Source organism: Berghia stephanieae, chromosome 1 (genome assembly GCF_034508935.2).
Source record: "Berghia stephanieae isolate SIO BIC M18660-M18661 chromosome 1, UCSD_Bste_1.3, whole genome shotgun sequence".
Classification (NCBI taxonomy): Eukaryota; Metazoa; Mollusca; class Gastropoda; order Nudibranchia; family Aeolidiidae; genus Berghia; species Berghia stephanieae.
Window position 1 is genome coordinate 127,859,455 of NC_088360.1, and position 24,455 is coordinate 127,883,909.

General features: G+C 33.9%; 1 protein-coding gene across 1 annotated transcript; it reads left to right on the forward strand.

The window, feature by feature from the left end:
• The first annotated feature begins 356 nt into the window (after nt 1–356).
• On the forward strand, nt 357–19,012 carry LOC144963101 (E3 ubiquitin-protein ligase synoviolin A-like). The gene is made up of 14 exons (XM_078896754.1): nt 357–613; nt 1,702–1,794; nt 2,866–3,018; nt 3,651–3,699; nt 3,918–4,021; nt 8,042–8,168; nt 10,624–10,723; nt 11,030–11,095; nt 11,866–12,164; nt 12,488–12,655; nt 13,576–13,743; nt 14,193–14,370; nt 15,139–15,437; nt 16,575–19,012. The coding sequence occupies exons 1-14, from the start codon at nt 485–487 to the stop codon at nt 16,757–16,759; spliced, it is 2,118 nt and encodes a 705-aa protein (XP_078752880.1). The 5' UTR covers nt 357–484; the 3' UTR covers nt 16,760–19,012.
• Nucleotides 19,013–24,455: the final 5,443 nt, after the last annotated feature.

The window sequence follows — 24,455 nt, forward strand, 5'->3', positions numbered from 1 at the left end:
CTATCCTTGAATAGAACGCCCGTCTATCGCAAAGTACTTTCCACCAGATCTAACAGACCCAGCTACCCAATCACTGCTGGTGGACAGGAGGGTCAGAAAAAAATATTCTTTTATTTTGGAAGGTAGGCAATATAATGATGAGGCGTCGGGTTGTTTATTGCAAGAAATATAAACTGTACAGAGTTATAAGGTGTCAAGTGGGAAGTGAATATTTTTTCCCCAACGCCTGGGTTCATTTCAAGATAGTTATAATAATATAAGTCCAGAAAAAATAAAAAATCGAAATGAAAATATGACTGCGACCAATGTGAAAAGGCCACGAGAAACTGCTATTTTTAGATCAACTTCTTGAAACTGACGTAAACATTACAACCTCCATTTTGTGTGAACGTCACTATTTCTTTGCTAAGATAGTGGACTTTTTCATTATTATAATTATTTATCATAGACTTTTAAAATTGTCATTTCCAAGCTGGAAGTCAAAATGAAATCCCTATTAATTACGGGAATGAGCTTTGCTCTCACTTCCCTTGTGATTGGAAATGCATATTACCAAAAACAACAGTTTTATCCGTCAGTTGTCTACATCACCAAGTCCAATCCGTCGATGGCGGTGAGTAAATTGAATTTTAAAATTTTGTTTAAGTTTAGTTCTTACATTTCAAAATGCATTTTGTCAACTTCTATTCAAACTGTGAAATATTGTAATTTGACTATTGTTCAGTAATATAAGGGAAATTTGAATCGAACTCTCCAAACTGCAAAATGTTCTGTGACTCCCAGTCCCAGATCAGAGATTTTCTGACTGACTGATGATTCATTTCAGTGAACTGTCTGCTGATCAATCAATTTGTTATATATTTTATTATTCGGGAAACTAACTAATGCATAACAAGGAATTTTGATACACATTATGTGCAATCAAAACCACGATATATTAAAATTACTGTTGACTGGTGGTGCTTGCAGAGAAGAAGAAAGGCTCAATGATCAACGAATATTGTACTACAGACGAGAAGAAAGTACACCGGCTGCTATTGCCATGGCTATATTATTTATGCTCAAGGAAGGAAAGCATTCACTTTATTGGTGACGATGAGGACATATATTTTAATTGTAATGTAACTTACACTTACAATGTAAGGGCAGTTCATGATTTTTTCAGTTCTTTGAAATTCCTAACAAAACAAAACAAAAAACACTTTCTGTCATGTTTGTCTATAAGTATTCATGTCTTATTTTATATTCAGGTACATGAACATGCCCTTGTAATATTATATTACTAATATCTTAACACAATGTATGTAAGAAATTTAGGTATGATAGAAATTTAGTCCTTTAGAATCATGTGGAGTTATTGCCAGTTTTTGTAGCGTGAAAAGAATTAAATAATTTCCTGATACTCATTTGATAGGACTTTAACCTATATCACTACTTGATAGAAGATGAATAAAAAACTGGACTCTATCCAGTTCAGAATCAAAATTGGTTCCTTCGCTTGGTGGATGAGAATGCTCTACCAATTGAGTTATTGGGACCTTTAACCATCAAAGAGGATGAACAACCTATGACTCTGAGCATTGATTATTTATCCCCTTTTTTAATTTAAATTTAGTTGATGTATTTAAATATTTCTTATTCATATGAACTTAATTAATCTCGCTTTTGACCTTTTTATTTTCTTCTTCCTTTTGATTTCAGGTAATGTACATTCAAGCCTTGGTGTTTGTCATATTGACAGCAAAATTACTAAGGAAACTTTTCTTTGGACAGCTAAGAGCTGCTGAAATGGAGGTGATTGTTGTAAAATTAATTGTCTGTGGAATTAAATTACCCTTACTCAATTCAGTTTCTAAATTTGCTGCTATGTGGTCTGACAATCGCCTTTGGAGGAAGGTCCAAGATTCGAGTCCAGTGCATAGTTGATTCCTTGGAAAAGGCTTTTTACTCACATTTTCTCACCATTACTCGGGTGTAAAATGAGTACCTGGCAATTAACAATTAACAGCTTTGTCTCCATCAGAAAAAAAAATTGTAATATCGCCTCTCCTATGTATTGCTGTTGACTAGGGACCCCTTGTAAAGCGCTTTGAGGATGTTTAGTGGATATTGCACTATATTATAATGCTGAAGTTTTTTTTAAAAAAGGTCTTATATAAAAATGAATGATTTTTCAATATGTGCATTTTATATAGATCATTTCAATAGTTTCATTCTACTCAAAAGGCCATATTGTGAAACAAATTTCCATTTCATACAGTACTGGTTTGTTGGAAGGGCTTCTATTATGAAATAACATTCATGCAATTTCTGTCATTCCTGTAAGCAGGTTCTTTAGTACATTTCAGTCAAACGTGGTCATGCTTTTATAAAGTTCACTACACAGGGGTACATTTTGTGAGTCATTGTCACCCATATAACAAAGAACCATACTTAATATTGCTTAGATTAATTACAAAATGAAACTCGCTGTTTCACTCTCAATCACAGGAATAGGTCCTTTTGATGAAGAGGACAGAGCTTTCAGATGTTCTCCTTTTCATAAAGCCAATCAACACTGTTCAAATAGGAGACATTATAGATAGAAATGAGTTTATCCCTTGATGTTATCAAGTTTTAAATTTAGATATACTAGAAGGATGGAATGAACGATTCAAAAGAGTTAGATAAATGTATAGATTTACTAGAAGAAGCATGGAATGCAATATTCGAAAGAGTTAGATAAATGTATTTTGAATTAAATTATAAAGAGATAATATATAGATTTGTCTCATTCATTAAAAAAATATAATAATAAAAGGTGAAAATATATTCTCTTGCTTTTTGAAATGAAGATTTAAAAGTCATCCATATTTTTATTTCCAGCATTTGATCGAACGTTCTTGGTATGCTGTGACAGAGACTTGTCTTGCCTTCACTGTGTTCAGGGATGATTTTAGTCCTAGATTTGTTGCACTTTTTACACTGCTTTTGTTCCTGAAGTGCTTCCATTGGCTTGCCGAGGATCGCATAGATTATGTGAGTTTCTATTTTGCACTTGCTCATTTAATTTTTTCTGTCAGTTCAGTTTCTATTTTATTTTAAATTGGATCTATAACTATAACCCTGTCATACCAGAGCAAGAGTAAGATCTCAATGTTGCCTTTTTAAATATTTTTTTTGGACTGTACTACTGTTAAACTCTGTGTGCTCATCTGTAATGAGGCATTCTTAAATGCAATGGGCTCATTGTTAATTTGCTAGTCATATTTGGTGTAAATAGTTTAATTTTACCTTGACATGGGATAAGTACAGTTCTACAATGTCATCTGCCGTTTCAAGGACAAATTCTTTTCATCGCCATATAAACTGATTGCCTCTGCCAAATTGAATTCATCTACCATTTTGCATACCAGGAAAAAATCCAGAACTTTTTTGAGATTCATGGTGCGAAAGCCAGCTATGTTTTTATTTTATTTATATAAGGAAAGTCCCATGATGATTTGATTGTAGTGGCTGTACATATTTCTTAATTGAAAAGTTTAATTTCTTAAAAATTCTTAACTTTTAAAACCAAATGCTCTGTTGTCCACGATGTTGGTGATCCATAACATATTGTTATTTGAAATATTATGAACCTTATTCTTTATTTTGAAATTTCATCTTCCTAGATGGAGCGAAGCCCAGCAATTTCATGGCTTTTCCATTTAAGAGCTCTAGGTAAGTATTTGTAATAATTCGATAACCTTTCTGCAAGTTTTAGTTTTTTACTTTTTTTATCCCTTAAAAATTGCAGTAAGTTTCTAATAATAGTTTGTAATACAAAAAGTAATTTGATGAAAAGAACGCAATCATTTGCTACATTTACCTATGTCATGATTCTTATTTCTCTCTATTGATGAATTATTTGTCTTTTATTTATATTTACTTTTTCACAGCTTTAATATTTGTTTTGGCAATGCTGGACATATTGTTTGTGAGGCATGCATTTTACTCAACAATTCTGAAAGGACCATCAGTGCAGCTTGTATTTGGTTTTGAGGTAAATAATTTAATTGAGCTATCGTATGAAGGATCGAAAAGTGTTTTTTTTTGGTTATATTTCTCTTGCTTTCTCATTGCAGATTTAAAATTAAAACTGGGTGGGGATCCTGACCTCCCATAGCGGGCAGGGAGGTACACACTGTGTCTTCTATCCCCTTATATCTGTTTTCCAACATGCTTTCTGTCTTTGTCTTGGAATGAGATTACTTAGTTTTTTTCCTGGCCCTGGTCGGAGTCCTGGCTGGGAGGGAAACAGTCAAATGCATAGTTATTGTTTTGGGAGATGATATTTTTTTCCTTGTAAATCAGCTCTCTGTTATGTATTAGTATATTTGTTATTTTTTAATGTATAATGTAAGCATTTGAGTGTGTTCCTCTTTGTTGGATTTTGTTCTTGTGTCCGGATGAGACTTATAGGTGATCTCAAACTAAGTACTTTGGTGGTATGCTCTTGGAATCTACATCTGATCCCTATTTGTTCCCAGTTCCCCTATGTCTTACTTTCTCTTGGATGCTTCAATTGTAATTCTAGAACTTTTTACTATCCCATTTTCTTCCTTTTTACTGGCGCTGATATAACCTAAATGTGTTGCAAGCGCCGTAAAACCCTTAAAAACATAAAACATAAAATTACAATGTGATCCACTACCTCAGTCTGATATTATAGTAGGTGGGCGAGGTGCTGAATAAGAAATTTACATCTTAGTCATTTAACACAAGTTGAGTTGAAAGAATGAATGTAATTTCTCAATCTGCACTTTAAATTGGATTTTTATCAGCTTCAATTTTTACATCTGGTTGATCACGACACAGTATCAGGAGACATTTTTTTTCTTCTGTTAATGCATGAAATAATCTTCTTGTCAATAAAAATTTAGGGCTCCTAATCCATTTTACAGTGGTTTAGTTTTCTTTTTGTTTCATATTTTTTTTTGTTTTGAGATTCTTTTTAACTCCGTCTCATAATGCAAGATTTTGCCCATTTTAGATGACCTTAGCTATAATGAAGTGAACCAGAAAAAAAGATAGATGCAGCTCTAGGATCTTTTTATTGTATAACAAAATCTAAATTGACTTTTAGAAGACAAAGGAGAATACTTACAATATAAGATATTTGCCAAGAATTTTACGTCATTTTAAATCTTGCTCTTGACTCAAAGTCTTATAGTTTCTGTTAAGGAATATTTTTCACTGGTTCACTGTTATATGAGTAACTCGACTTGCTTTTTGTTGATTGTTTACTTTAATCATATCATTAAGACTAATGGTATAGTTCACTCCTGATAATCGCAACACCTTGGGATCAGCGAAAATGTTGCGATTAACCGAAGTTGAGTTTCCTGTCCACTATTGCAACATTTTACACATGAGCCAAGGTCAAAAGTGCCAATTTTTTTTCTCAAAATAAAAGTGACATAATAGTCCATTCATGTTTCTATATGTGAAGCAAAAACCCTGTACCTCATGAATCAAAGGCCCTTTAGATAACTTTAAGGTCTAACGCAGCATAATATCGTCAACAATACCTATAGGTTGCTGGTGTCACCTGTGACCGGTGACACCAAAATGAGACAAAAAACTCAATAACCAAATGATTTTTGTTGAGTATCAAACTTTATTTAGCAAGTTATAGACTAAAAGACACAATCAACAAGAATCATAGTACAATAGTGTTACCAACTATTGGAGAAAATGTTGCATTTTGGTGTCATCGGTTACAAGCAACATAGAATGCAATTATATTATTTCATAAAAATGTATGTACATTAACAACAACAACAATATTGCATATGTTTATTACCAGCAATGTTCAGAAACTTTTGGAATAAAATGTTGGGAAATAATGTGACCAAAGCATATCTTATTTAGCGACATTGTGTCACTTGTGACATTAGACCGATGACACCATTACTTATGTCACAAGCAATACCAAATTGCAATTTCGACAATATATCATTAATTTCAGTCAAACCAGTGTAATAACCACAGTTAAATATGGGATTTAATAATATTCAGAAACCAAAGACTTCAAAAATAGAAATTTACATGGAAATTAGAGCATCTGAATGTGACTTGTGACATAAGACCGGTGACACCATTACTTATGTCACAAGCAACACCAAATCACACTTTCGTCCATAATATGTCATTATTTTCAGTCAAAAAAGCACAATAACCTACTCTAAAATGAAATTCAATAATATCTTAAGAAACTAAATACTTTCAAATTGGAAATATACTTAGAAATTAATAATACCATTGTTGCTATTAATTTGGTCAAAATCGGCACAAGAACGCAATTTTGCCTCAATAAATCAAGAATAGTAACTGAACACATGTAATATAGCCTGTTAAAATGTAATCAATGACATTTCAAGTTTTGAAGAACATGAAAACATAAATACATTAGAAACTTCAAACTTAAGTGTCACCTGTGACATTTTAACCAATGACACCAATGGTCACAAAAAGTACCAGAATTCACACAAACACTAGATAAATATCAGCTATGGTAATGAATTCATGTAACCATACGGTAACATCCGCCCCACTGCTCAAATCTGCTAGTTTGTAGTAATTTAGTGTGTTAATAGTATATCAAATCAAATTTCTTGACAACCCTTCTTTTATCTGGATTTTTCAAAAGCTTGAGTTTTGTCTTTTTCTTGATTGATACAACCCTGAAACATAAAAAGTTAGAATTACAAGGAAATAATTAATTGTGTCAAAATCACAGTCTTATGTGAGATGTCATAATATCATATTTGTAAATAGAATAACAGCTGAAAACATACTTTTTTTGTGGCACTTTGTAATATCCAATATCAAGTGTTGCTTGTGACAATGTAAAATAGCGATGACACCAAAGTTCAACTTACCTTTTCTGCCTGGAGCCACGCTGGAAAGGCAAATGAAAGTGCTGCACTTCAAAGACTGGTAAGAAGGGTCGATCAAAATTGCGAATCGCCATTTAAAGAAATAAACTTCCACGTGTTCACGCATGCCGTGTTGCTTGTGACAAATGACACCAAAACCAATAAACCTCAATATCGGTAAAACGGTATACATTTACTCCAAGATTTGAGTTCAGATAGTAAATCTATGCTTTTTTCTCATAATAAAACATTTTATAAACATTAAACATGAGCTTTAAAGTTTCGTGTCGAGTCTTAGTATTGTGCTGTGTTTGATGACACCAAAGGTCACAAGCAACACCAACTTTTTAAGAAGTCTATATGAAACTTAATCAGATATGTAATATACAGCAATTGCGTTTAAAAGTAAATTTTGACTTTATTCTATTAGTCAAACTTCAATCACGTGAGCTAAAACATCACATTTTATTTCTACATGATTTCTAAAAAGGTGATGCGTTGACCTCGTTTTAAGCACATGCCAAACAGCATTCAAATTTCACTTTCAAGTTGTTTATTTCATATTCTGTTGAACAGAGTATGTTGAGCTATCTCATTTTATCTCTTCTTCATATTATCAATTGATTACAAGCATTAACCCAATGAAAACAGCCCATAATTAAGTAAAAATCAAATTTTCTTAACACTGGTATCAGGCGGGCACCTTTTGACCTTGGCTCACATATATGGTAAATATTAAACTCAAACCAGTTGTTATAAATACTGCTCTTAGTCCACCACAGACTGAGCAATTTGATTGAAACAAAAACCATATGGCAACCAAACTCTTTGGTCACAAAACAAAGTTGTCAATCCCAAAACAAAGGATATCGCTCGGTCTCTCTTTATAACTGTCATTGTCTACCTGTTGTCAACACTATGCCCAGCCCCCTCCCATTTAATGGCCACAGATGACATACTACTGTAGCTTTATGAGGGCAAATTTGTTGTGATTAATCAAATTTTGTAACAATTAACCAGTGACTTTTATATAGAATTAATTCAGAGATGCGATTATCTGGAGTTGACTGTAATCCCCATCTGATATGAACTTTACAGTTTGATTTGAAAATAAACCTCAATTTTTGTTTCTCTTCCTCCAGTATGAAATTCTATTCACTGTTGTTTTGATGACCTTTATCAAGTATGTGTTGCACACAATTGATTTGCAAAGGGAAAACCCATGGGATAACAAGGCCATGTATCTTCTTTACTCTGAACTTATCATGGGTATGTTTGTAAATCATAGTGATAACAGTGGCCTGCTTAATCTTTTTTCTTTCTTTCTCACTTTTTTTTTTTCACTTATGATGATATACGCTTAAGGGGAGGGGCGACACCTGAAATATCGATTTTTGGGTCAAAATATAAAATTTCAGTTTTTTGTTTAATATCAAAGAACAATAAATTTTTTCATATATTTTCAGCACTGAGATAGTGATTTGGATAATATAAAGTTTGTAAATCGTCTTTCATAAACATGGAAGTCGATATGAAAATACCAAACTTTTCAATTTTTTGTGAGAATTCAACTGAAAATAATAGGGCTGAGAAGCATTAAATACATATCGATGTTGTAAATTTTGATATCGATAGTTTAGTCTACTCTTTGCCCGTCTAGTTGACACGGTTTCAGTATCATAAATATCACAATATGGGCAGGGGAGGGGTTTAGAAACTGTTAGTCACGAACAAAGATTGTGTGTCAAACAGCTGACAAGAGGTCAAGTTGTCAGGTAAATACAACATGATCACGAATGGTGCGATCTGGTTGGCTGACCTTGTTCTCGACCTCCGACTCCGCGACGAGGATTGGATGTTGAGTCAGGGTGAAAGTTCGCGGCTCTTCACTACGATTTTTACTACGATTTGTTTACATTTTGATTGATCAATTGTTTTATCAAATTTTGACCCGTATTCACGTTAATTATCTCTAAATATTTCCAATTTTTTACTGGATTATTATAAATATGCCTAAATTGATTAAAAAATCCAAACGTTGGCAACAGTTATTTTCTGCGAGAGCCAAGAAAGCAAGAAAGTTATGATGGCTCGTGGTTGATCCGTGGCCACAAATCTTTGATTGGAATTGGGTGTGTGATAGTAGTATTATTATGATAAAGTGATTTGAAGCAATGCCACAGCGGAAAGAAATGAGATGGGCTATTCTTGCTGGTCTTTACCACGGTTATTCCACCAATGACTTCCCTCAACATATGTATTGTCCTCCTGAACCGGACTCCAGATGATTTATAAAAAATATATTGCTGCCCATGTGTATCCTGTTGACACAAGCAGTGTGTACATACACCTTTGAATTTTGATTTGCTCCATGAGCACTTGAAGCCTGTATATGCTTTGTAGAAGTGTTGTGAGATGAAGACAACACAAAATCCACAACGAAAGCTTTCATAATTCTGTTTGGTCAAGATGCCATAAAACATACTTCCATTCCCTGAAAAAAAGTTGAGTTTGGTGCGGAGTATAATTCTGGTCCAACAGAAATAACATCCCTGAAAGTGTCTTAGGGCATCGGTGGACTGGGAGAATACTCCCAGATGTTGAGTCAGCAAGCGGAGTCAAAAAGACTTGAACAAATCATAAGTGCTGCTCAACATAAAGAGGAAAAAAAGACGCAAAATGATAGCTCAGACCCGTGAAAAAGCCCAGGGGGAGGCAGAAAAAGAACACGTGGGGACCCTCATACAGTGCTGGTATGTTTTGAGCTGGTTTGGTTGTACCGTTTTGTTTTATTGTTTTCATTCATCGTTAAGTTTGATCTCGTTTTTCTCAAAATGACATTTTTTAACACTCTTTTTTATCTTATTTTGTCGTTTATCAAGCAATTTGTTTATAACTTTGCATGTCTAAAGTTATAGTGATTATCTAAAATCAAACTGAAGGAATTTTAAATATCTTTATTAATTTTTGAAAAATTGACATTTTTATGTCAAAAAACAAGATTTTTTTCTTACCGAAAAATTATTTTTTTTAAAAATGTATAAATAAAAATATCTTTAAAATATTTCAAAAATGCTCTGTATTTCTTTTTATAATATACAAATAAACCACCATGCCAAATTTTAAGAAAATTCCATGGGAACTTTTAGAGAAAGTAACTTTTAAAAATAACACCCAGAGAAGACTAAAATCCAAAATGACGGCCGTCACCATGGCAACCGGACACGCCCACCGAAATAAATCACATGGTTTGAATCCATTGGTCATAGGCAATGTCCCAACATAAAAAGATATTGGATCTAATCATTATTCTTGAAAATAGTTTCAGATGTCGCCCCTCCCCTTAAGATAAGTTATGTGATTGTGTGTGTATTTATGTGTTAGCGTGTGTATGTATGTGTGTGTGTGTGGTTACGCTTGCGCTGTGCAAACATGGTTGTCTGTGTGTTTATGAGTGTGCATGTAATCTTTTGTTGTTGTAGCCAGATGAAAAATTGCCTTTATCTATAATAAAGATATTATTATTATTATTATTATTATTTTTGTTATTATTATTATTATTATTATTATTATTATTAATATTATTATTATTATGTAGTTGTTATTTTTATAGTTATTATAATTTAGAATATAAGTTTGACTTTTGGATAAGCTGTACGGGAAACTGTCTATATGTTTGAACCACTTGTTCTATGTCGCCAATGATTTTCAAAATTGTTTTCAGGCTCCATCCGTGTGCTCTTATACATTCTCTTCTTTGCTGTTATGGTTAAAGTGCACACGTTCCCTCTGTTCGCCATTAGGCCCATGTATTTAACACTCAGGTTAGTGTTGTAGTCTCATTAAGCTTTGTGAATGTTTTTGCACCTTGTTTCTATGTTTTTAACTTTATTGATAAGACAATTTGTTGTTTAAGATTACTTGAACAAAAGGAGTCCTAATTTTGATTTTTATTAGGGACAGTGTTCATTATATTTGTTGAACGAATTACATGGTAAATCATTTTTGTGATATTTTGTAATGATGCCTATCTATAACATGTAAATGATTTTTCTCTGTCTTAAAAAAAAATAAAATATATATATATCAAAATGATAATGTTTTGTTTTTCTTTGTACTCTATTTCCCAGGGCTTTCCAAAAGGCAGCTTCTGATGTAATTCTATCCAGACGTGCCATTAGGAACATGAATACGTTGTATGTTTAAATATAAATTATCCTTTGTCTGGAATGCTTTTGTTGTGCAAAACTGATCATAATCAATATAATGTCTATATTCTAATATTTTAAAAACTGATTTTAACTTCTTAAAAAAGATTTTAGATTATTGTCTATAGGTATGACACTACTTTCAGATCTTGGGTCTTGGGTTTGTGCCTCTCTCAGCACATAGTTGAGTCCTTGGAAAAAACTCTTTTCTCACATTCTCTCACCGTACTCTGGTGTAAAATGAGTACCTGGCCATTAACAGCATTGTCTCTGTCAGAAAAAATTTGTATTATCGCATAACAGGCGTCATGTCTCATTCTACATGTTAAGTATTGCTGTTGGCTATGGACCCTTTGTAAAGTGCTTTGAGCACATTTAGTGGATATTGCGCTATATAAAAGTTCAAGTTCTTTTGTTGTTGGTTTTTTTTTTCATTTTGGCAGAATCTAATTTTTGAAAATAAAATAATCTTCTTCTTGTCTATTCCTCAGGGATTGCTTTGAGAAAGTATTGTTGTTATTAATTACCATAGTAGTTTTTAAATGATAATTAATGTAAAAGCTATTAAAGGAAATAATTTACCTTCTTGTTTCTTTTAATTTCAACTGATTGCGCATTCATTGAAGCAGACATACGGTTTGAAACACTTTGATAAGAAAACTTTTTTTTGGCAAAAGGCTTTTGCAATAAGTAAATGCAAGTCTTGTTTAAATTTTTGCATAACTTCAATTTCATGGGATTTTTTTTTTTCTTCTCAGATATCCTGATGCTACCCCAGAAGAATTAAACACAGGAGATAACTTATGCATCATTTGTCGAGAAGAAATGACATCAGGCTGCAAGAAGTTGCCCTGTAATCATATCTTGCACACCAATTGTTTGCGCTCTTGGTTCCAGAGACAGCAGACATGTCCAACCTGCAGACTGGAGGTACTTCGTATGCCACAAAACAATAATCAACAGCAAAGGCAGCAGCAACAGCAGCAACAGGCTCAAGAGCCACAGCAAGCACAACAGCAGCAACAACCAGCTGCTGCCCAACATCTATTCAATAATAGTAAGTGGAACCTTTTTTGCTGTAAAGGAGAAAATAATCAGAAATGTAAGAAACAGATTGCGTTGTCCTTAATAATGAGGATGGTAATAATAATGTTAATGATGAAAACGATGATCATCATCATGGCAACTATTGCTCAGACAAGAAATAGAAAAGGTGGCTTATAAGTTATTGTATAATGGAATATTGTCTTTTAACTTTTATTATTATGAAATATACATTACACATTTATAGAATTTTATAGTGCAAAATTTCTAATGATCAGGTTTGTCATACAATCTTTGTGTCCCTCATTATTACTTGTCTTTCAATTCTCTTTTTAGTGCAAGGAGTTTTTGGGGGGCTTCCATTCCAGTGGCCACCACCAAATATGGCTGGGCAGGCTGTTCCATTTGGATGGCCACCACAGCAGCAGCAGCAACAACAACCACAACAGCAGCAGCAAACAAATGTTACCTCGGCCACCACCACATCATCAGCTAGTCAGTCAGGTAAAAATTGAATATAAATATGAATATTTATACACAAATAATATTCAATTTCAATTATATTTGTCTGAAGTCCTTCCTATTAATTCACTATATCTGGGTGGGGATCCTGACCTCCCATAGCGGGCAGGGAGGTACACACTGTCTTCTATCCCCTTATATCTGTTATCCAACATGCTTTCTGTCTTTGTCTTGGAATGAGATTACTTATTTTTTTCCTGGCCTTGGTCGGAGTCCTGGCTGGGAGGGAAACAGTCAAATGCATAGTTATTGTTTTGGGAGATGATATTTTTTTCCTTGTAAATCATCTCTCTGTTATGTATTAGTATATATGTTATTTTTTAATGTATAATGTAAGCATTTGAGTGTGTTCCTCTTTGTTGGATTTTGTTCTTGTGTCCGGATGAGACTTATAGGTGATCTCAAACTAAGTACATTGGTGATATGCTCTTGGAATCTACATCTGATCCCTATTTGTTCCCAGTTCCCCTATGTCTTACTTTCTCTTGGATGCTTCAATTGTAATTCTAGAACTTGTTACTATCCCATTTTCTTCCTTTTTACTGGCGCTGATATAACCTAAATGTGTTGCAAGCGCCGTAAAACCCTTAAAAACAAAAAAACAAACAATTCCTATATTGTTGTTATTTCTTCAAGTTTTATTATTTTTTTTTTTTTTGGGTATTACTATTACGTATATTAAGTAGTTGAAATTTAAGCATAAATAAGATAATTAAAGCAAAATATAACCATCAATTTCAGCCTCAGGTTTAATATTAAACAGGAAATGTGGGGACAAATTTGTATCAGTTTTGACTGAATTTCAGATTGCACATCTACACTCAAAATGTTCTGTTACAGAATAGAGTATTTTATTTATATTATCTCCAACACGATTATTATAAACTATATTTAATTTATAGCCACTGCAGGTGCATCAATGCCAGAAACATCGACATCGACATCATCATCATCACCCGGAGCAAATGCTGTTCCACCTCCTCCACTTCCTCCATTCAACATGGGAATGCCTTTCTCAAGAATGCCTCCTTTTATCTCTCCTATGATGCCCCCTATGTTTGGCCCTATGGGTAAGCTGAATCTCTTTCATTGTCAATATTATGACAAACATATAAGGGGATTTCAGTATGTAAACCCTACTATTCTTGGTAAACAGATTTCCTCCATGAAACGTCTGCTCTTGGACAGGGGATGAGTTGGGAGGAGGGAGTGTCAAAATTGAGTTCACCCATGCTGTCACAGTTTGAGTTGCTTGTAAAACTAATTAAACATACAAAGTGCTCCTACAGAGCCATACCATAAAGCCCACGGAGCCAGAATGTCTCCCAGTTTCATGTAATTAGAGAGACAATACTTATCATTTTCTGCTGTTCTGATAAAATACTAATGTATCGCAAAGTCACCATAGCAATTCCAAATATATTTGAAATAGGATTTATACTTTCACATATTTCTACTGAGATTTTGGATTTGATATAAGCCATATTTTAAAACTGACTCTCTTGTATTTTCTTTCTAGGCTTCCCTCCTCCCCCACGACCCATGGAAGGCCTCAGTGATGAGGAATTAAGAGCGATGGAAGGGATAGAGAGGGCAAATGTGGAGGCCAGGGTAGCCTGGTTGAGAGACATTCAAACTTTACTAGATGGGGCGATGGTTCTTATTGGTCAGTACAACACAGTAGCTGGCCACTTGGGGTAAGAAGTGTGATGTGCTAGCAGATTTGGAAACAAAATTCAGTGAAGGTTATGTGGTCTAGTAGTATGACACTCTCTTTTGTATCGGATGGTCCTGGGTTCAAGCCTCACTTGGCGCATAGTTGAGTCCTTGGAGAAGGTTCTTTACTCACACTCTTCTCACCATACTCAGGAGTAAAATGAGTACCTGGCCGTTAACAGCTTTGTCTCTGTCCGAAAAATTGTAATATCACCTTACAGGCTTCATGTCCCATCCTAAATGTTAAAAGTTGCTGTTGGCCAGGGACCCCTTTTAAAGCGCTTAGATAAAAAACTCCATTTTAATAAAAAAAATTATTTTTTTTGGAAGAGTCAAACTTTTTTTTTTAGTGTGCATAGTTCGTAACCAACATTTCATGTCCAGAGTTATAAGTCTGCAAGACATTTAATAATATGACTGTCTGATTTTATAGTTTGTATCTCCTGAGTAAGTTGTAAATTGGTACATATACTGTTTTTTATGATAGACTTTAACTCTGTAAGATGTACAAGATTGTTACACTTAGTTCCACACATTTTTATATTATACCATTAAAATTCATGCCTTTGGATTTGTGTTCATTTTTCAAGTGGAATGCTTGAGCTCTTTTATCATATTTAGAGTTTGCATTTGGTAGGAATACTGGTAGGTTCTGCTGTTAAGCGAGATTAATATAAGTAATTTCCATACAAAAATCATCACATGCATTAAATCAATCTTACTATTTTTTTCTCTATCTCTTTCTTAAGATCTCCAAGCATTCGCCTGACACACTCTCCCAATCCAAACTTATATTCTCAAGCAACAGCTACTCCCTCATCAACGTCTTCATCAGTAGGCAATCCTGATGTAACATCATCATCATCATCATTATCACACTCGTCATCATCAACATCATCATCACAGCAACAGCAGCCCACCTGGTGGCCAGCAGGGCAGGGTGCCCGTCCTAAATATACATCCCCGCCCAGTAGTGTACATAGTAGTTCTACATCTGCCAAATCTATATCTAGTGTTAAGGCTGGGTCTGGTGTGGACAATGTCCAAGGTAAGGAAATCAATACATAATACTTTGATGGATTAAAACTCAGATTGAAATAGTATATCAATGATGATATTACAGGTTAAGAGCAGCCCTACAAAACCTATGAAATCTAAATTTTAAAAAATATATATATATATTTAAAAAAATAGAAGAATCAGATTTTGACTCTTAGCTACATGTTATGGAGATACGCTAGTGAAAATCTGAAACAAAATAGCGTCAGTTTAAATATTAAGCCTTTTAATTCTCCCTATTCTAAGATTCTGATAACGCCTTTTAGTTCACTTTTCTGTGTGAATGTTTGCTGTGGCAAAAATTATATTAATAGCAATAATAATATTAATAATGATATGGAAATAATTAAACATTTCATATGGCACATGTGTGTTAAGCACCTTTTTCATTTATACAATATCCATCACTGACTTCAACCAGCTATTCATCAGCTATTCGTTTACATCTGAATTGATTAGGGTTATGTGTGTTAAGCCAGATATATGTTTTTGATTTTTTTTTTCCTGTGAGTTTATTATCATGTTTTTTTGTATGTGATTTCTTTTTGTTTTGTTATTATTTGTCTCAGGTTAGATAGACTGACTCTGGGTTTCTTTGTCTCAGATAAACTCTTAAATCCACAATTCTTTAACAGTTTTATCATTTTACTTTTATCCTGGTGCTTAATTAAACAGTAGATTTTTGACCAATCAAAACACGAGATTTTGTGATATCCCTCAAGCCCGCTCAGACAAATATAGCTTTGTTGTTTACAAACAATAGAATGAAGGAAGTTGACTGCTAGTTGTATGATTAGTTCTCCCCTAGATGCACTCAATCAAACTATAGACATTAAAGGTTACACATAGTTTTCTGTGATTGTACGATTAATCAGGCATGTAGAACAAATGAGTATTTTACATAAACACATATCATTGTGTAGTTTGCTTAGTTTAGCATCAACTACCATTGTTTACATTCGGACCATTGTCTTAGTGCGAGACGATGTTATGTTCCCTTTCACTAGGTGTCTATTGACCGAAAATATTATTGTTTCCTTTTTTTTAAACTCCTTATAACAAAGTTTGTTTGAAGTACATAATCTGGATAGGTATGATTGTCAATTAGTTTCTTTATTATTTTCAGCAAGTGAAGGTGCTGCTGCAATGAGCACAGATGAAGTCATACCCAAGTGGGAAGACTCTAGAGATGGGGAGAATGATGATGATGAGAGCATGCAGGAAATCAGGAAACGCCGGTTACAGCGTTTTGAACAAAGCGGTGATGTTAATTCCAGTCAGAAATCTAATGGCACTACTGACTCAAGTTGATTCATGTATATATAGTTTGTGATATTTATATGCGTATATGTTTGTGTGTGTGTGTTTGTTTGTGTGACTAATGAAAAAAAGGTGTATGATGAGTGGAAATGAGTACGGTTGAATTATATTTGTGTTTGTGTGTGTATGTGTTAGCATGTTTGTGTGTGTGCGCGTGAGTGTTTGTGTTTGTGTAGCTGAAGTATGTTTGAAGAATTTAAGGATTATATGGTTGAATAATTTTAATCTACAGGTACTTATTGCCAAGTCTGATAAGCACATTGGGTCTATTATCATTATCATAAATGGGCAGAGTAATAAAAAAACAAATCTCAAATGTAAACAAGACATTGCCTGTAGTTACAACAATGATAATCTTCCTAAAAGAGAATTGTTTGGTTATCAGATTTTGAAATAGTCACATGTGTATTTGAATATTCTGTTGAAAGTTATACTGAGATACAAATGTGAGAATTTTATTGGCTTTAATGGTCATGAATAGAGCAAGGAAAACTAGTTTTCCTTTATTATGAATTCGGTTCGAGGTTAGTGGACTGTTTAGTCTGAAATTGTTTGGTTTTTGTACTTGGTCTATTCTTCAATCCTTGAGTAAAAAATTACAATGCATTAGGTGTGACAATCTATTTTGCCTAACGGATAGGTCAATTAAAAAAAATATTAAAATTTTAAAAGCAAAATATAGAGAAATGCATTTATAGCTGCATTGTCACAGTTTTTTTGCCATGCTCATTGGACCTCTCTTCAACTGGGTTGATGAGTTGTAAATTGATATGGGATTTGATAAGAAATAAATATAAATATAAATATGTCTTTTCTTTTCCGTTGTCATCTTGAAACGTCCTTGAGGTTCTGATCATGATGACATCCTTGAAGTTCTCAATTCCTTTGGAGTCTCATCATATTTTTATGGAGCATTTTTTAAAACTCAAAATAAGCTGAGATTTTCAACCCTTGTTGATTTTGTTGTTGTTGTTGTTATCGGTTAAATGTTACATAATTTGTTGACTTACAAGCACACTGGCTTATGTTGAAATTGAGCCTCAGTGGAAATAAGGAAGTAAGAGAAATATGACCTTTTTTGTAAATATGTAGAATAACAATTATTTTTATTTGATATTTTCCGGCTATTCCATGCAACAGGAAACCATTACAAAACGTTGAAAAAGCGTACAATGGGCAGCCATAAGAATTTTGTGTATAAATCGTCAAAATAGTAATAAGAGTGAAAAGGAGAAAAATCTTTTGAGTGTTTTTAATTTCTCGATGTCACCATGCTTATGTTTTCTCCCTTTTAAAGTTGGTCTTTGTTGCCTTTAACTTTAAAGAAGGGAATAAATTTAAAAGTTATGGCAGGAAAAAGGAAGGAATCTGAAAGCTTTCAAAACGAAGAGGAGTAATCATTTGTGATTTCTGCCCACTCTAATATAAAGATGGTGGGAGGAATATAGAATTATAACTTTAAACTCATTTATTTTTGTGATCAAATTACTTCATATCAAAGTACCCTTTTGGTACACCACACTGGTACCTGCCATGCACAATGCACTGAGTATTCAATTTCGTTTTGCTTTTAACAAAAGCCCAGATATCATACCCGATCTGTTATATACAATTTGCCATCACAAGATTTGTTTTTATTACATACTGACTGCATTCAAAGTTTGATGATAGATTTATTTGTCCTTTCCAAGTTTTCTTTGGTGCTTTTAACTTCAGAGCTACAACTTTTCCTCTATTATCTTCCTTTTTTAATTGGCGCTGAAGTGACCTAATTATGACCTAACAACTTTCCCAAGTGGTTTTGCGTCTTTGTACTGGAATGGGATCATTTAGTTTCACGTGGACTTTGCTTGGAGTTATTTGCTATTTGCTAAGGAAGGAACAGTCGGATGATCTTTTCCTTGCAAACAACCTCTGCATTACAGCAAATGTCATTGTAAGGTTTTTAATATAATGCTTATGTTGTAACCATTTTAGTGTATTCCTTTTGCCAGAGATCTTGTTGCAATGTCAGTATGAAATTTTCAGGTGGTTTCATTCGAGTTACATTTTTGTATATGGCTCTTGGATCCACTTCTAATCTCTGTTGAACCATTCTCCTTTGTCTTATGTTTTCTCTTGGTGCTTGAAAGCTAGGTTAAACATTTTTGACAATTCTCGGCTTGTGTCACAAGTGCCACAAGTGCCATGAAATCATAATAATAATAATGATGATAAGAATAATGATAGTAACAATGATAATAATAATAAGAATAATAAGAATAATAATAATAATAATAATGAAAGATTGTTTCAAGCATATCTTACATAGCTTGAAAAAATGTTTTGAAATAATTATATATTTTTTAAAAGAGAAAGAGAGTTGAAAAATTTTTTTTTGATTTTATGGTATTTTTAGTTCACAAATGTCTTAGTAATATAAAAGATGCATCCTAATTCTGATTCTTTCCAGGGGTTGGGACAAAGGGAATTTCTAAATAGTTATTTGGATACTTGATTCCTTACCTAATCAGAACATTAGTCATGGTAATAACAATGACTGAGACATTTATAAAGATCCTATATCTTAACAACATACTTACTCAGTTTTTGACATTAAAACTCTTTGAAAATAAAAATAGAAGAAAATATAATTGGAAAAAGTAAGATATGTTGAAGAATCTGTAAACTCAGCTTCCCGATTATTTCTTTTATTGCAGTCAAACTTGTATGCACAATTGTTGACTCCAAAATGTTGAAATGACCTAAATGATAATCATGATGAAATCTTGTATAGCCCTTTTTTAACTCCTAAGAAAACAAACAAACTAAAGTTAATCTAGTCTTTTATAAACATCACTTGGAAGAGGCATCTGGGACCTATCTATGCATTTCACAGTGATCCAATAACATATTTTTTCAGGCTTACTCTGGGTAAGGTTTTTATTTTAAGTCAGTTTATTTCACAAATTTTGTACATAATCAACCGTAATATTACTTGTGAACTTTTTTTTTTAATTTAAAGAATTAACTCATATTATGTTTTTGCCTCATAAGATTTTTAAAAACTATTTCATCTAACCAGATCATATATAGACAACATATTTTTATCATAATTCACAAAATTTGATAACTCGAAAGTTCAAAAATGAATGAATAAAAGGTTGTTCACAATGTTTTGTTTTTTTATTTAAAAAAATAATTTCTGTGCATCGATAGCGGGTGGTTGGATGGGAGCATCACCCTTGAATCATATACCTATGATGTTCGCATGGGCGTACGATCCGATAGTGATGTCGTTTCTTCTTCGCTTTACTAGCCTATCCTGCTTCTTTGGTTTGTGATTGTATTTTTGACAGGGGATATTTTTTTTTCTGTAAATCTTCTGCCTGTTTGTTCTTGGTTATTTATAATTTAGCTTATGATATCTTTAGGTTATGATTTTGATTTACATTTGTACTATTTTTGTTAGATTGCTTGTTTTTTTGTTTCAGCGGTCTCTCGTATAACCTCATTTGTGTTGGAAGAGACCTAAAGCAACAAACAAACAAAACAAAATAGCAAAATTAAATTTGGCTAAGTCAGTTGAATTTTATCGAGAAAGAGATTTTGACTTTAAATCTATTGAAAAAATAATGTTTATTTAGTAAAGATGCATAATAAAGTTAAGCATGATTTTTACTCAAAACACTTGTTCGTACAGGAATGTTATCAGCGTGTAATTATTGAATAACGAAAAACGTCTGGGAATTCCCTCCAGAATGTATTTTATTATTTTTATTCTTGGTTCTATTATTTATTTCTTGTTTGTTATACATTGTTGTGTGAAAATAATACTGAACCAAAACATGTATTATATGAGGTGGTCTTGTTATCACTTTACGGTTTGAGTGGTATGGATAAGAAAACGTTTCTCATATGTGAAAGAAACACACAGTTGGATGAGGTCGGTGGATCATGGACTCGTGGACTAATTTTGGAAGGTGTGGTTAAGTAATGTATTTCTATGAATATATACATACAGTAAAATCTTGCTTTACTACCAATGATAAAACAGTTTCTTTTGCCTCTTTATATCACAAAATGTGCTCTTTTCCCAAACATTATTTACTGTACAGTCAATATTTAGACAAAAAAAAAAAAAAGAAAAGAAATCCATAATACAAGGAATTTCGTGCCTCAAATTTGAGGATCCCGTCATTTTATGGCTGTGAAAATCATCCTTTTCAGTTTCTTAAGGGGGGGGGGGGGGGGGGGGGGGGGGGGGGGAACCTGTGCTTGTCAGGATGAGACTTTTGGGTGTTATCAAAGTTTAAACACGTTAGAGTAGTTGGTTCATCCCCTTCCTGTTAAGTCCATGCGCTAATGGGTTCTACATAGGTCTACACATTTGGTATTTCTTCTATTCTCCTTCATCCTTTTTTCCTTTCCTTGTGGCGCTGTATCCTTGTTCTGAAATGAGACTAGTAGTATGTATTAGGTTTTACTTGGTCCTGGATTATTTTGGTGTGAGGGGGACGTCGAATGGAAGTTATTTTTTGTGAGAGATATCTTTAAGGTTTCTCAATCGGATTTTATTCTATTCATTTATCTGTTTATGAGTACTCCTCTTGACAGGATCTTGTGCTAGTGTCAAGGTTAAATTTTCAGTTGGTCTCAAAAGTTTGACACATGGACACTGTTGGAATGACATGAAAGTGATGCAATTGCTATGAAAACTGTAAAAATGAACAAAACTAATTTTCTTCTTTCTTAGTTTAGTTTTAGGTGCTTATCGATAGAACGAAGATGACGTCACTCAAGCCTTTGTTATTGTATTTTGCCATCCGCGTTTGTGAGTGATTCTCACTAAATTGTATCAACCACACTATAAAAGTTCATGGTTACACACAGTTTTGTGTGTTGGTCCGTTATACTTCCGGATGGCAATGTTATGAGCTTCTTAGCCAAGCGCATACTATCTATACTTATAGACGGAATGAAGTCTCTCAGCTCTTTATTGTTTTTTTAGACAGCCTGTTAGTGATTAGTTCTCACTAAACTATCTCAATCAGACTATAAACGTTAAAGATTACAGTTGTGCGTGTTTGTATGTTAAATCTGGCTGGGCTGATGGGTGTCGTAAGAATACCTAAACGTATAGCAGCAATAGAGAGCTGGAAGCACTGGTGTACATTAACATCAACTTGAAAAATCGAGAGAAAAAAAGGAAGACTGCAAAGGTCAAATTAAAGGTTTTTAATTTTTTTTTCCAGTCAACTAGCAGGCCCGACTTTTACATTTTAAAAGAATAATATTACTATATATCGTATTAATCGTATGGTGGTTTGGCTTCATATCTGTATGTTTGGAGTATGTGTCTAGTCACGCTGAAATGTGGATCCAAATTGAATTCAATAAAGAATTGAAACCATTCGCTCTGCCATTATGTTCCATCTACAGCCATTAATAAGGCCTATGAAATACAATGTTATTCAATCTATGTTTATGTTGTGTATTTATCTCCGACATCCCGAGCATTAAACAATGGTCAAATACCTCTCATGTATTGTGTTCTGTCTTTGCTTTGTTTTTTATTAATGCTTCACAAAACGGATGCATCTTCTCTATTTGAGAAATCTAAGATTTGCAATCAATTGAAAACGTAATGGATTGAGCAATAATCTGATTTTATGTCAAGAAAGAAATTATGTGGACTAAATTATGCTAAATATCGGTTTATCTTGTACTTTATTCTAGTTTAAAGACCATTTCTGGGTGGGGTTCCCGACTACCATTTACCGTGTCCTAATCCCCCTATATCTGTTTTACAACATGCTTTCTGTCTTTGTCTTGGGATGAGATTACTTGGTTTTGTCCTTGCTGGGAGGGAAACTGAAACAGTCAAAGTCAAATGTATAGTTAGAGTTTTGGGAGATTTTTTTTTTTGTCTTGTAAATCATCTCTCTGTTATGCACTGTATTATTTTTGTTTTACATATAAACTCCAGCTCGGTTTCCTCGAACTCCACGGGACATTCAAGAAAGTTCGAGGAAACCAATTTGCGGCGCGGAGCTGCGGTTGACACCTGGGCTATTCCAGTCTTCCCTCGTAATAGACCCTGAGACAAATCTCTGCTTGAGGATGAATAAAAGGAACTTTAATATTTATTTACTTTATTGCCTATGTTGAGGGAGATAACTTTACAAGAAGTTTTTTTTGTGTGTGTGTTTTGTGTGTGTGTGTGTGTGTGTGAGGGGAGGGGTCCTGTTTCCCAACAATTATTTACTGTTGTAGCCAAGTATTAGCATTTCATGGCACATCGTATTGAAATTGGAATGCATGGGGAAGTAATAAGAATGGGCAGAGTTTTTGGGTTTTGCGAATGGGCGTGTGTATCATACTCTATACGAGTGTGCAGTGGAGATAGATACACACATACGTAACCGTCAATGTCATAGTAAATCATCAGTGATCGAAATAACAGGTCGCATTTTTTAAAAATCCTTCAATTAAACAATTTTGTTTTACGTTGGCTGGGTGAAATTAGTTCAAGGAATCTGTTCGGGGTTAAATTAGTTCGGGGAAGGAATGGAATGATAACAAATAATAATAAGGAAAAAATTCGGGACATTCGAATGAGTTCGAGGAAACCGTTCTGGAGTTTATATGATTTGTAAACATTTGAGTGTGTTCCTCTTAGTGGGGACCTGTGCTTGTGTCAGGATGAGATCACAAAGTACACAGAGAGTGAGCTCTTGGAATCAACACATGTTTCCTATTTGATCAAATTTCCCCTTGTCTTACCTTTTCCTGGGTGCTTTAATTTTAATTCTAGAACTATTTACTATCCCATTTTCTTCTCTTACTGGCGCTGATATGACCTTAATGTGTTGCAAGCGCTGTAAAACCCTTAAACAAACAAAATAAAAGACACCCTTTCTTTCATTACATGAGCTTCTAGCTTTATCAAGAACAGTTTCATTGAATGTGTGTTGAACATACACACAAATGTAGTCCTTACGAGCCATAAAGCCCCTGGAGTTAGAGTTTATCACAGTTTCTATAGCTCTAAACGGATAATTCCAACATCTTGGTACCCTTTAGACTTAGATTGGATGCGAGTCTACTGTTAAGTAACACACTTTATGCCAGATCTACCAGACCCAGTTACCTGATCACTGCGGGGTCGACAGGAGGGGGGGGGGGGGGTCGAGGTCTGAAGAAAATCTCGAATGCATCTGTGATTTATAACAGTCCCTTGTGTGTGGAGCAACTGAGCTACACATATTTACATAAATGAATTATTAGGTTGCCTACTTTTTCGTACTTCTTGTTAAATCATGTCGCCAATAGGTTTACTGATGATATATACGTTTCAATTTACCCTTACCTTTAATAGCATTGTCAGGGCTTCAGGGCTGTCAGATGGCCGCGTGTGTGGCCAAAATTAGATACAGAGAGAATCGTGTTTCTATTACCGATCAGTTTTTCAAATGGGTCACAACAGCATTAGCAGAGTGTGGCCACGTGCGGTTTTATTTTTCCACTTTTGAGGTCGATATTGGCCATGAGGACCTCTGGCCACCTGGCAGCCCTAATTGTGAGTCTCCATTTTGGAAGCGGTGATATGGTAAATGTTGCAAACACTGTGTATTTCCTCAACAACAACAACAACAACAAAAATAATAACGAAACGAAGCAAAGTTAAACAACCAACACAGTATAA

Coding starts and splice junctions, on each gene's coding strand:
- LOC144963101 (XM_078896754.1), top strand. CDS start 485: ATGAAATCCCTATTAATTACGGGAATGAGCTTTGCTCTCACTTCCCTT. Junction 3,700..3,917: donor TTTCCATTTAAGAGCTCTAG/GTAAGTATTTGT, acceptor ACTTTTTCACAG/CTTTAATATTTGTTTTGGCA. Junction 11,096..11,865: donor ATTAGGAACATGAATACGTT/GTATGTTTAAAT, acceptor TTTTCTTCTCAG/ATATCCTGATGCTACCCCAG.